General features: G+C 33.1%; 1 protein-coding gene across 4 annotated transcripts in view; it reads left to right on the top strand.

Annotated features, from left to right (window-relative positions):
• Window positions 1–13764, top strand: part of CABCOCO1 (ciliary associated calcium binding coiled-coil 1) — a 155123-nt gene that overhangs the window by 47418 nt on the left and 93941 nt on the right. For all 4 annotated transcript variants that reach the window (XM_079138548.1, XM_079138547.1, XM_079138546.1 and 1 more), the window contains 2 exons: window positions 1043–1212; window positions 6078–6222. In XM_079138548.1, coding sequence (XP_078994674.1) covers window positions 1043–1212; window positions 6078–6222 — 315 coding nt within the window. The remainder of the gene's footprint in view (window positions 1–1042; window positions 1213–6077; window positions 6223–13764) is intronic.

Genomic DNA, 13764 nt, shown 5'->3' with positions numbered 1-13764 from the left:
CATGGACAAGTCTCCACCTTCACTGTATTTCCCAAATGTAGCTATCCAAGGACAAAAACTGACTTCATTCAAAGATAAGTAATGAACAAAGAATATGCATACAAAAACAGATATTATAAGGGAAAAAAAGAGGAAACTCATAGGAAAAAAAGTAGCAGGTAAAGAAAATGCACCAGAAAGATATAGGTGTGAGCAAAAAAAAATTTGATCAAATATTCCATAATGAAATTTTTAAAACTTATGAAGCAATCACAGGAACATACAACATACAAAAATCAAGGAAGAGGTAATAAGAAATTAAAGGCTAATAAAACATATTTTTAAAACATAGAAAAGGAAAAATCTTGCTAAATTTAAGGTGAAATTTATAGTAGTCGATGGAAGAAATACACTGCTCATACAAGCTAATGAATGAATGAACAGAAGACAGTAATGAGAAGTATACAAAATGAAAAAGGAAATGTATTTTAAAATGTAAAAATAAAGTTAAATTGTAGCTATGAATAAAATTAATAAAACATACCTTACTAGAATTTTAAAAAGAGAAAATACAGCAGAATATTTAACACTCTAGTTCCAGAATGTTTTAAGAAACATAATTGTGAAAAGAAGAGATACTAAATTTCAGAGGGAAAAAAAAAATTCTAGAAATCAAAGAAAGAAGAAGGAAGTAAAGGGGGAGGAATATAATTAGAAAATAAAGAGGAACAAAATGATACAAAATACAGTTTTCTCTTTTGAATGCTGTTTGACTTTATGGATAATTATAAAACTGAATATTTAGGGCTGGGGATATAGCTCAGTTGGTAGAGTGCTTGCCTTGCAAGCACAAGGCCCTGAGTTCAATACCCAGCACCGCAAAAAAAAAAAAGAAAAGAAAAAAAACCCAGCACTGCCAAAAAAGAAAAAAAAAAAAAACAAAAAACTGAGTATTTTTTGATTATGAGCATTATGGAATTTTCATTAAAGAAAATATTTGTTTTCAAAAAGGAACTGTTCAGTAGTTAATCTGATACAGTATCTGGATTTTCTTTTGTTACAGAAAAATGGGCATGTTTTTGAATTTCAGACATCTTCAAACTTGTTTAAAGGAAGGCATTCTACTAGATTATTATGTGTCTGGATTTTTGTGGGCAAAAGGAATGGACTTTTCTATTACTCAATATTCAAAATTTATGACTTTACTGGATATGTTGCTTCATAATCTTAGAAGTAAGTACATCATTTTTCTCTTTTCCAAGAAAGAAGAATTTAGCCTACCATCTGAATGAATGTTTTTTCAGAAAAAGTTCCTGAATTTATTGTAATTTCTTCAATGAAAATAATGGTTTTTCCCCCACTCTGGTTATAGCAAAGATGTGGCTCCTATGTTTATTGAATTGTAAATCTTCAAATAATGCTTAACAAGACTGCAGTTCTCAATAATCAATTTTTTTGCAAAGATATGCTAATTTCATTTAAGAGTCTTGTCAATGTCATCACCATCCAACTAGCTGGGGACTCTCTGTGTTATATACATATAAAGCAACTTTTTTTGAACCCAGGGATGCTTAACCCCTGAACCACATTCCCAGCCCATTTTTTAATTTTATTTTGTGATAGGGTCTGGCTAAGTTGCTGAGGCTGACCTGGAACTTGGGATCCTCCTGTCTCAGACTCCCCAGTCTCTGGGATTACAGGTGTGCACCACCACACTCAACTTCTGTGATATTCTTGCAACTCTTTTTATATCTAAAACTCTCTGGAATTAAAAGTTTTCATAAGTATTTCCAAAACTCTCTGTGTATTGTGTAGAAGACTACATATCATTAAGTAAAGTGAAGAATTGGGTGCTTTTGTTTATAAAAGACATAAAAATAAGAATTTAGATGTTTTTGGATATACACAAAGAAATGCAGATAGATACAAAAGAATATAGAAAAAAACCTCATAATTAAAATTACCTGTTGAGAAAAGTCATAGGAACTGGGCATTTGGACAAGGGTTGAAGGAAGTATTTTCTCAATATTATCTCCATGTTTATATCTTGAAACATGAATATATGATCCATAAAAAAATTTTGATTCAATTTTAAAAGAGAATATATGACATGACAGTCCAAATCTTTGAATCTCTAAGCAGAATATCAATGAATTATAAAGAGAATAAAGAAGAGGAAATATTTTTGTGAATCTCAAGATTCTCAGTTTGAAAAAGTATATGCATCTCAGACGTTTTCCACACCTTATAATTGAAAGGGGAAACTTTTCATTGCTGTTATCAGTTAAAAAATGAATTTCTAAAACTTGAGTAGAAGTCATCCAACTATTCATAAATCATGAGAATCTCATGGATGTTATCAAAGTTACAGTCATAATCAGTAAAGAATGTAATTTCAGTATGCTTATAGATTAAAGGAGATTGAGTATGTCTACATTTAAACTAAGTGGTGGTGGAGTTCTGCACTCATGCTTGTCCCTCCCACTCACTCACAGCTTACTGTAAAAGCACTGGAGAGCACGCAGTCTAGGATTGTTGTTGTCCTGTGGCCCATCTAGTATGGATCTACTGGTTAGCCTCAGTTTTTTATTTCATCTTTGCCTGGAATTTGTACTGCATATTCACAAGGCATTCTGCAAACAAACCACCTAGAATCAAATGGGATCAACCCCCAAAATTATATGGAACACCAGATTTGTAGATTTAGCCCTTGGGGATTCAACCAACTATAGATAGAAAACATTTTAAAAACAATTGTGCATATACTGAACATGTTTAGACTTTTTTTTTTTTTTTTAATGGTACTGGGGATTGAACCCAGGAGTGTTTTACCACTGAGCCACATCCCAAGTTCTTTTTAATTTTTATTTTGAGACAGAGTCTCACTAAGTTGCTTAGTTAGGGCCTTGTTAAGTTGCTGAGGCTGGCTATGAACTTGCAATTCTCCTGCCTCAGCCTCCTGAGCCACTGGGATTATAGGCGTGTGCGACCATGCCAGACTCAGACTTTTTCTCCAAGTCATCATCCCCTAAACAATACAGTATAACAACAACTTAGAGTTTACATTGTATACAGAATTATATGTAATCTAGAGATTATTTAAAGTATACAGAAGAATATGTGTAAGTTCTGTACAAATACTACGCTACTGCATTTAAGGGTCTTGAACATCTGCAAATATTGTTATATTTGGTGGGTCCCAGAACCAATCCTCTTGGATCCTGAAGAACAATTTCATACATTTGGAGGTCTAGTTTTTCTAGCATCTGACCAAAGACCAACTATAAAGTGTATTAACTAGATAAGTGGCCTTTATCCAGGTCCATAGGCATAGATTAACATCCTGGTGTAGAACATGATTACTAGTACGTAACTATAGGATCCTAATTTCCTGTGATGCTAAATTGCTTTCCCCAAAATGTAAATAATAATAACAAATAGCATTTATGCATAATTAACTTGTGCCAGACATAGTACCAATAGCTTTAGAAAGAACATCTTATTGAATTCACACAAAACCTTTGAGAAAAACAAAGTTCCAAGGGATTGAAGAACTCTGTAAGGTCATATAAAGGCAACCTCCACAAATGAGATTCTACCTTCCTAACTACTGTATCAAATAATCCTGGCTTTGGGCTGAAGCACCATACCACATAATTTGCTAGGATGTGCATCTTTTCAGTCTGTCAAGAGCTTGACATGCATTTCTTATTTGATCATCACAAGCACACTATAATTATAAAAATAGGTATTATTCTCATTTCACAGATAAAGAAAATGAGACTCAGGTCACCTAGCTAATATCAGCTATGAGGTACCATCCTAAGTTTTCCAATTAATTAGAAGTTTAGTGTATTCTTTCATTACCCTAGATTTTCAAGAATAAATTTAATTTCTATCAGCCTTACTATTTAAGTGGTTTGATCTTTCATATTTTAATCATATCACTGAATGTGATTTTTAAAAGAGCAAATATTTCAGTTAGATAAGTGAAATGATAACTTTCCTAATTTTTAAAGCAATTATGTATAGAAAGACATTAGACACAGAAAAACAGTTTTAAAGAATAAGTTATTTTTCAGCATGAGGGAATAGACTTAAAAACGTATTTTTGTATTTGATAAGTATAATTTCATCTAAAATTATAATCATTTATCTAAGAATTCCTTTTTTCTCTGCATCTCTAATTAATACCATTTTATTAATAAAATTATTCAGATTCTCCATTCATCTAGAATTGCTCTTATTCAACAGATTTTTCATTTCTGAATTTACTTCCACTATTTTCAAAAGGAGTTTATCATGGAAAGAAATTGAGTTGAATTCTACTTAGAATGATATTGGAAAGCCAGCAGTAATTTAGTATATTTGACATACATAAAAGGATGTGGAGGGACACTATGAGAAATGAACCAATTAGGATTCATTAAGCCAGATTTAAATCATTATATAGTTTTATGCTTGTTTCTAACTCCTCTAAGTGGAAGAGAATCTAGATGAAACAAATTATAAGCTAGTATTCATAGTATCTTTCTCAAATTTTTAAATTACTGCCATTTTATTAGTAATTTTGGTAATTGGGATATATGGTATATACATCTCAGAAAGAGGAGCTGTATAATTCAAAAGTGGCTGGGTCCAACAATCAAGAGATGGTCTCACAACTTTTTGGGGGGTTACGAGGGATTGAACTAAGGGGCACTCAACCATGAGTCAAATTCCCAGTCCTATTTTGTATTTTGTTTATAGAGACAAGGTCTCATTGAGTTGCTTAGGGTCTTGATAAATTGCTGAGACTGGCTTTGAACTCAAGATCCTCCTGCCTCAGCCTACCAAGCTCTGGGATTACAGGCATGTGCCACTGCTCTCAGTTCACAAATTATTTTTATCTCCATCTCTATCCCTCCAAAAATCCATTTCATTGCACGAAGAGGGAACATTTACTGAGAGACCAAACTGGTTGGCAGGGTTCACGTTGAGCAGCACAATTCCCTCTCATGCCTCATCCAGATGCCCCCCAACAACTGATATTCAAGTCCCCTAAACAGCCCGCCCAGCCTTAATTTCTCTAGAACTTTTCAACTCTCCATCTCTTGCCACCTTGGTTTTGTGTCCATACACCTGCTAGTGTCAGCAAAGGCCCCTCTGGATCCCCCGGTTACCTGATTCATTCTTCAGAGGGATAGGGGAGAGTATTATGGATTGTAAGTTAATATTTTGCCTTCCACTATCAAAAAAGGAGCATAATATTACCAAATAAGAAAAAAAAAATAGAAACTAATATTTTTTATTATAGACACTCTAAAAGCTAAGGTTTCTGACATTTATCTATCATTTTTCAATTGGACTAATACCACAGAAAATGGTTTTGGGTATTTATTTCTGTTTGTTTGTATCTCTCACCAAACAGACTAGAATGACTGAGCTGTTCATGCTGGGTACTGGTGGTGAAGTTGTGTTTCTCTTGCATTTTCTTCCAATGCCCAACCTCAGTGGGCATACATTTGAGGAAGAGCTGAAAAGTGTCATAGGTTTGTTTGTGGAAAAGGTGTAGATATCTTGATGTTTCCCGTAAAAGTCCATATTCCTGGCTTCTACTGAAAATCTTCAAGTCCAATTTCTTTCATGGTAACCATCTGCTTAAGTCCAGTGTTAGTGGACTCCAGACATTTACATTTCCAGCTGAGTTCAGCTCTGAGTTTAGTGATTAAACCTAACATCTGGGTCTTCCTCATCATCCAAGTCAACCAACTTTTTTGTAATTTTTATGTATCCTTTATTCTAAGATCATTTTTAAAAATCTCCTTTCTGTTTTAAAGTAATCTTTATATACATTTTGATTTTGTCGATCTTAAAATGGAAACATAAGCAACAAAACACTTCAGACAATTATGTAGCATTACAGTAATTGAGTTATGTCAGTTGCTACATTTTACCTCAAAGGGTAGTTAATTTACAATGAAGAAACAACAGGAGTTTTACCATTAACCCTCACAAAAAATAAAGTAAATTTCGGGCACATTTATGACATTTGGATTATTTTGCTCTTAAAACATCTATAAAAACAATGCTTAAGATTCCCCCGAATTTCATTTCAGCACTACATATGTCCCTAGAAGACAGCATAAAGTGGCTTGGGGAAGTTATGGCTGAAATTGGACCAACCCAATCACAAAATAATGAGAAACAGAATGTCTTTGATATACGACAAGCCAATGCTATCATTGACTACTTAAAAATCAGGTACAGTTTTGTTTTAAGTAGCATTATTTTTCATTTCATATTTTTCTAGAATTGTCTATTTAAAAATTAAATTTTAAAATCATATATTTAGTAGAATGAATCTGACCTAACTTTGCAATGTACATACATGATTTTACTACAGTGAATCTCACCATTATGTATATTCACAAGATACTGATTTTACAAAAAAAAGTAAATAAATAGATAAGTAAAGTAGAGATAAGGGAAGGGGGTAAGTAGAGGGTAAGGGTAAATGCTGGGATCTTGGAGCAAATTATATTCCATGAATTTATAATTATGTCAAAATGAATACTAATGTTATATTTAACTATTATAAACCAATAAATAAAATAAAAATAAGTATATAAGAGCAAAAATAAAGCCTTTAACTCACAAAAAATCAAATGTTTACAGACTGCCTGCAGTAATTAGTCAAACCAATGCACAAATAATATTTAAATCTTCCATCTAATAAATAAGTCAGGACATTAAACATTTTGACTTAATATTGCATTCTTTAAAATTATTTGTGTTTACTAAATATAATTTTACCTAGAATCATAATAAGATACCTAAGAAATTCTTGTTTCTCTGCATCTTTAGTACCTATTAATAAGGTACTGAAGTACCTTAGTCTCTATTAATAAGATGATTTCTTCCGATTAATCGGATTTAATTATAATATATTCTATATTTTAGATAATTGACCTTTCCAACTACTAATTTACATTTTAAAGAGCAATTGTCACTTTAATTTAAATGTTTATTTTAAATGTTCTATTTTAGAAATGTAAGAGATTTATTTATTGTATACCATAAGATATTTTGTACTATTGACCAATTAAACTATTATCTCTCTTTCTACTTGGAAAACAACAGTGGATGGAGAGAAAGTTTTTTTTTTTTTATTACAGTGATTCTTCATTGGTGAATAAGAAAGCTATAATTTTATATAGCCTGTCACAAAGTCTGCATTAGAATCATGCAACACTCCAAAGGAGCCTTTTAAGTTTGCAAATACTCACACAAGAGTAGGTAAAATTCTTACTCTTGCCTAACTAAAAGTTTCTACATAATATCCTTTTTCCTCTTATGTTATATACTACAGTGTTTTCTAATTTTAAAAATTAAAATTCTAAAGCAAAGAGTGCCAAATGATATTCTAGACATGCTCATGATTTGCTTTGGCAAAGATCCTGGTTGTAGTCTGGAAGCTTTATAAATATTAGTGTGTTTAATATGATAAAGTTTATATACTGACTTCTGGCATGAGTTAATAATGGCATATGATATGCTTTTTATATAATAGCATTTGATATAATATGATTTCTTAATATAAAAACATACTTCCTAATGAGTGACTCTCACTAAAAGCCACAGTAGTAGTTCTCATATCAATTAGAGTAAGGCAAGGTCTTTGGGTGTGGGGAGAGAAGGAGCTGGAAATTCAGAACTGAATAAGAACCTGTGCCTCAAGGTGTTTTGCCCATCAGAGTTTGAGAAGCATTAAGCTAGAGAAATCTACCCAACACATCTGTACTGGAATACTTCTTTGCCCGCTCTCTCTATTTGAATATGCTGGATTGCTCTTGAAGAACACATTTTTTATACCTGAACTGTAGGCTCAGGAGGCTTATAATGGGCACTGAGACCAGTAGCTAACCATAGCCTCAACACACACATAAACACTGTAAAGGCACCTTCTGGACAGTGAAGAATAGTCTCCTTTCCCTCTCATCTCATCTCTCTAAGGCAGATGTTCATCAATGTATTTTTTGACATTTTCTTTCAGAAAATGGTAAAGTTTAAAGGGGATGTCAGTGTTAGTCACCTTTAAAAAAATGTATTGGTTCTTTTTAGTTATACATGACAATAGAATTTTTGACATAATTTTAAAATCATGGGATATAATTTGTTCTAACTCAGTCCTGAGTACTCCTTCCCCTCCCATCCTCCAACACTCTGTTCCCTTTCTCTACTCTACTGATATTTCTGCTATTTACTTATAGTTTTTTTTTTAAATTGGTGTGTTACAGATGTACATGATGGTAACATTCACTGTGGTATATTCATGTATCTATATAGGAAAATTATGTCAGATTCATTCCACTATCTTCCCTATTCCATCATTGCCCTTTGTCTACTCCATTGATCTTTGTCTATTCATTTTTTTTAATCCCCTACTCACCTTATTTTTTATTAATTTCCACATATCAGAGAAAACATTCAACCTTTAGCTTTGGGAACTGGCTTATTTCACTAAGCACCAAAGTCTACAGATCCATCCATTCACCAGCAAATGAAATAAAGTCATTCTTCTTTATGACTGAGTAATACTTTATTATGTATATATACCACATTTTTTTTTCTTTCTTTCTTTGTTTTCTTTGGGGGGGCGGGGAGTACCAGAAATTGAACCCAGGAATGCTGAAGCACTGAGCAACATCTCTAGCCCTTTCTGTGTTTGTTTATTTGTTTGAGACATGGTCTTGTTAAGTTGCCTAGGGCATCGCTAAGTTTCTGAGGTTGACTTTGAACTTGGAATACTTCTGCCTCAGCCTTCACAGCCAGTGGGATTACAGGCATGCACCACCACACCTGGCTACCACATTTTCTTTGTCCATTCATCTGTTGAAGGGTACCTAGATTGGCTCCACAGCTTACCTATTGTGAATTGAGCTGCTATAAACATTGATGTAGCTATATCACTGGAGTATGCTGATTTTAAATTCTTTGGATATATATACTGCAGAGTGGGATAGCTGGTTCAAATGGTGGTTTTCTGAGAAACCTCCATACTGCTTTCCAGAATAGTTGCACCAACTTGCAGTCCCATCAGTAATGTATGAGTGTACCTTTTCTCCCACATCATCACTAACATTTATTATTACTTGTATTCTTGATAATTGTCATTCTGAGTGGAGTGAGATGAAATTTCAGTGTAGTTTTGATTTGCATTTCTCTAATTGCTAGAGATATTGAACATTTTTTCATACATTTATTGACCATATTTCTTCTTTTGAGAAGTGTCTGGTTAGTGCCTTTGCCCATTTATTAATTGAGTTTTTTGGTTTTCTTGTTTTTTTTTTGTTTTGTTTTGTTTTTTTTTTAGTTTGATGCCATCAAATTTATTAATTTTTAATTTTACTTCTTGTGCTTTAGGAGTCTTAGTCAGTCGCTGAGCCTACATGTTGGAGTGTTGGGCCAACATTTTCCTCTAGCATTTGCAGGGGCTTCTGATCTAATTCCTAGGTCCTTGGTCCACTTTGAATTGACTTTTGCACAAGGTGAGAGATAAAGGTCACATTTTATTCTTCTACATTTGTATTTCCAGTTTTCTCAGCACCATTTGTTAAAAAGGTTATCTTTTCTCCAAAGTATGTTTTTGGCATCTTTATCTAGTATGAGATAACTGTGGGTTTGTTTCTCTGTATTCTATTATATTCCATTGGTCTTCATGTCTGTTTTGTTGCCAGTACTTCTATTCTTCCCTCCCCACCCCTTATTGTGTGTTAGCATCCACATGTCAGAGAGAACATTCAACCTTCCGTTTTGGGGGATTGGCTTATTTCACATAGCATGACAGTCTTCAGATCCAACCATTTTCCAGCAAATATCATAAAGTCATCTCTTTATTTGCCTGAGTAATATTCAATTGTGTATATATACCACATTTTCTTTATCCTTCATCTCTCGAAGGGCACCTCGGTAGGTCCCATAGCTTAGCTATTGTAAATTGAGCTGCTATAAACATTGATGTGGTTATGTCACTAGAGTATGTTCATTTTAAGTCCTTTGGGTACATACCAAAGAGTGGGATAACTGGGTCAAATAGTGGTTCCATTCCAAGTTTTCTGAGGGATCTCCATACTGCTTTCCAGAGTGATTGCACCAATTTGCAGTTCCACCATAAATGTACAAGTGTACCTTTTTCCCCACATCCACGCCAACATTTATTGTACTTGTATTCTTGATAATTGCCATTCTGATTGGAGTGAGATGGAATCTCAGTGTAGTTTTAATTTGCATTCCTCTAATTGATAAAATGTTGAACTTTTTTTTCATACATTTTTTGACCATTCGTTTTTCTTCTGTGGAGTGTCTGTTCAGTTCTGTTGCCCATTTATTGATAGGGTTTTTGTTTTGTTTATTTGTTTTGGTGTTAAGTTTTTTTAGTTCTTTATATCTCCTCAAGATTAATGCTCTATCTATATGCAGATGACAAAGATTTTCTCCCACTGTAGGCTCTCTCTTCACATTCTTGATCCTGTTGTTAACTATGAAGAAGTTTTTAGGCTTGATACCATCCCATTTATTGCTTCTTGACTTTCCATCTTTGTCCAAGATGTAACAATGGTAAATATTTATGCCTCAAATAGTGGAGCATATCTGTACGTCAAACAAATACTTTTCAATTTCAAGAATCAAGTAGACCACAACACAATACTTCAGAGTGACTTTAACATGCCTATTGCATCACTGGGTAGATCTTCCAAACAAAAGCTAAATAAAGAAGCTATAGAACTAAAAAATACAATTAATAATTTAGACTTAAGAGACATATATAGAATATAGCATCCATCCATGCCTGAATACACTGCCTTCTCAGCAGCACATGAATCCTTCTCTAAAACAGTCCATATCTTAGGCCACAAAATAACACTTAACAAATATAAAAAAAATAGAGATAATACCTTGCATTCTATCAGATCATAATACAATGACATTAGAAATGAACAACAAAAAAATAGAAGATACTCTAACACCTAGAGTCTAAATAATATGCTTTTGAATGACCAATGGTGAGCAGAATTCCAGGGTGAAATTAAAAAATACTTAAAGGTAAATGAGAGTAGTGACACATTATATCAAAATATCTGGGACACTATGAATGAATTGCTAATATTTTAGATCTTTTGGGAAAATAGCCAGGTATGGGATAGATGGGATCTTTTGGGAAAATAGCCAGGTATGGGATAGATGGGTCATATGTGATTCCCTCCCTAATTTTTGAGGAATCTTCAAACTGCTTTCCAGAACAGTTCTAACTAGTCTGCAGTGCCACCAATAATATTCAAGTGTCCCTTTCTCCCCACAATTTATTGTTGTTTGTATTCTTGATTGTTGCCATTCTGACTGGAGTGAGATGAAATCTTAGTACAGTTTTGGTTTATAATTCCCTGATTGCTTGAGATGTTGAACATTTTTTTTTCATGTATTTATTTACCTTTTGTTTCTTCTATTGAGAAGTTTCTGTTTTCTTCTTTTTCTCATTTATTGATGGGTTATTTGGGAGTTTTTTGATGCTAAGTTCATTCTATCCCTAGTTTTTCTAGTGTTTTAAACGTGAATGTGTGGTGTACTTTGTCAAATGCTTTTTCTGCATTGATTATGATAATCATGGAATTCTTGTCTTTAAGACTATTTATGTGGTGAATTACATTTATTGATTTCTGTATGTTGAACCAAACTTGCATCCCTGGAATGAAACCCACTCAGTCATGGTGCACTATCTTTTTAATGTGTTTTTGTGTGTGGTTTGCCAATATTTTTATTAAGAATTTTTGTATCTATGTTCATCAGGGATATTGGTCTGAAGTTTTCTTTCCCTGATGAGTCTTTGTCTGGTTTTGGTATTAGGGTGATACTGACTTTATAGAATGAGTTTGGCACAGTTCCCTCCTTTTCTATTTCACCTTTAGATTCTAGCCTAGCTAACTTCACATACCAAAAACTTCTAATCCTATGTCTCTTTTAAAAAAAAGTAACATTTAAGAGATTAGTCAAATAAAATTAATCATTTTCAATGCTAGTTAATTTTCATTTGTGATTTTAAAGAAATTTCATATTTTAAAAATCCCTGTTACAGAAAGATAATATATCAGTTAGTGGTATATCTGGAATTGATACTAAATTGGGTGAAAGGAAATTTGCTTTTTATATACCACCTGTTTAATATCCCACGTAGATTAATAAATGTAAGTTTAGTGGCAATTAAATCACGTAATACATTCATTTTGATGACTGTAAGGCAGTTTTATAAATATGAAGACAACTCAATTATTAGAAGTGTATGTGTATTTCAATTTAACCTGATATTAACTTTACCCAACTGCTCAAAGCCCTAGTTAATATAAGTAGATCAATTTGTAGAATGTGACTCCTAGCACAAGAAATTGACAATCAAATTAAATTCCATTGGATGCTCTTAACATATCCTGGGATGTGTCTCTGATTTGAAAAAACTAATACCAAAATTTCTCCCCCACATTACTGTAAGTACCGACAAATCTATTTGTGCAACATGTATATTTGTATATATAGTATTTTGCAGACAAGTATAAATATGACTATAAATGCTATGGTAGCTTTTTAATATAATCATTTATATATGTGTGATGGATGCATAGATATACAGAGAACTATATATATGTGTGTGATATATATAGATGTATATGTATATCTTCTGTATATTCATCTCTATATATCATGATCTATAAAGAATACATGTATATGCATATATATAATATATATGTATATGTGTGTGTGTGTGTGTGTATATATATATATATATATATATATATATATATAGTCCAAGCACATTTCTTTCATTGTGTATTCTACCTGTTCCCTAGGAATTAGGCAAAGGTAATATGTGCAGGCATATATCCAATATGAGAAAGCCAGTCTGCCCCTCTGTGCACAATAGTGTATTGCACATGCTGGCATGGAGCAGATATCTTGACCTATTTCCATTCCATCTCCCTTTAAATTAACACTAAGGCTAGTTGTGTGGCAAAATAGTCTAGGAGCTTGATCATCCAGAAGTCTAAAGGAAGAAAGAGAAAATGTACTCCCACAACTATAAGTATGACCATTTACTTGTTCCCTGGTAAAGCTGAAGAGTGAGGTGGGGAAAAGGTGGGAACTTGGACTGCCCTGAGAACCTGACTCTTTCAGCACCTCTCCCTGGATGTACCACCTTAGATCTGCCTTGCTCCCAGCCCTGCATCTCTGACCATAGCACTGAGGCATACAGTTCATTTTTTGTAAGTTCATTTCCCTCTTGACATGGATAACCTAATTCCTATATGCAATGAAGAGTATAAGACTGAAAAATTATGAAATTGCAAGAAGGAATATTTATGAACTAAGTGCTTTGTGTGACACAGGATGGAGAAAGGGAAATTTTATTCTTGTTCACTTGGAGGAAGCCAAGCCTATTTCCAAAACATAGTCTTCAATTTTTCTACTCAAAATCACTCACTGCCAATGTAATATTTTTGACCTTACAGTTTTCTCTAGGCCACCAATTTAAGGGAGGGAGAATATAAATTTATTTTGCTTCAATGAATTATCAAACTTCACTAATCTTAATGTATTTTCCTAGCCAACAAATCAAAGTGGTGTCAAAAAGCTAAGTTAGTTTTGTGAATATTGATGAGTAATTCAAGTGTACAAGATAAAAAAAATAAAAACCATAACTGAGTCTACACACCTATCACTTTTTAATGGATTGTGTTAGTAGTGAGATCAACTGCT

The sequence above is a fragment of the Sciurus vulgaris genome, assembly GCF_902686455.1.
Source record: "Sciurus vulgaris genome assembly, chromosome: 4".
Lineage (NCBI taxonomy): Eukaryota > Metazoa > Chordata > Mammalia > Rodentia > Sciuridae > Sciurus > Sciurus vulgaris.
The sequence above is the reverse complement of the archived record's forward strand: the minus strand, read 5'-3'. Positions and strand labels throughout refer to the sequence as shown.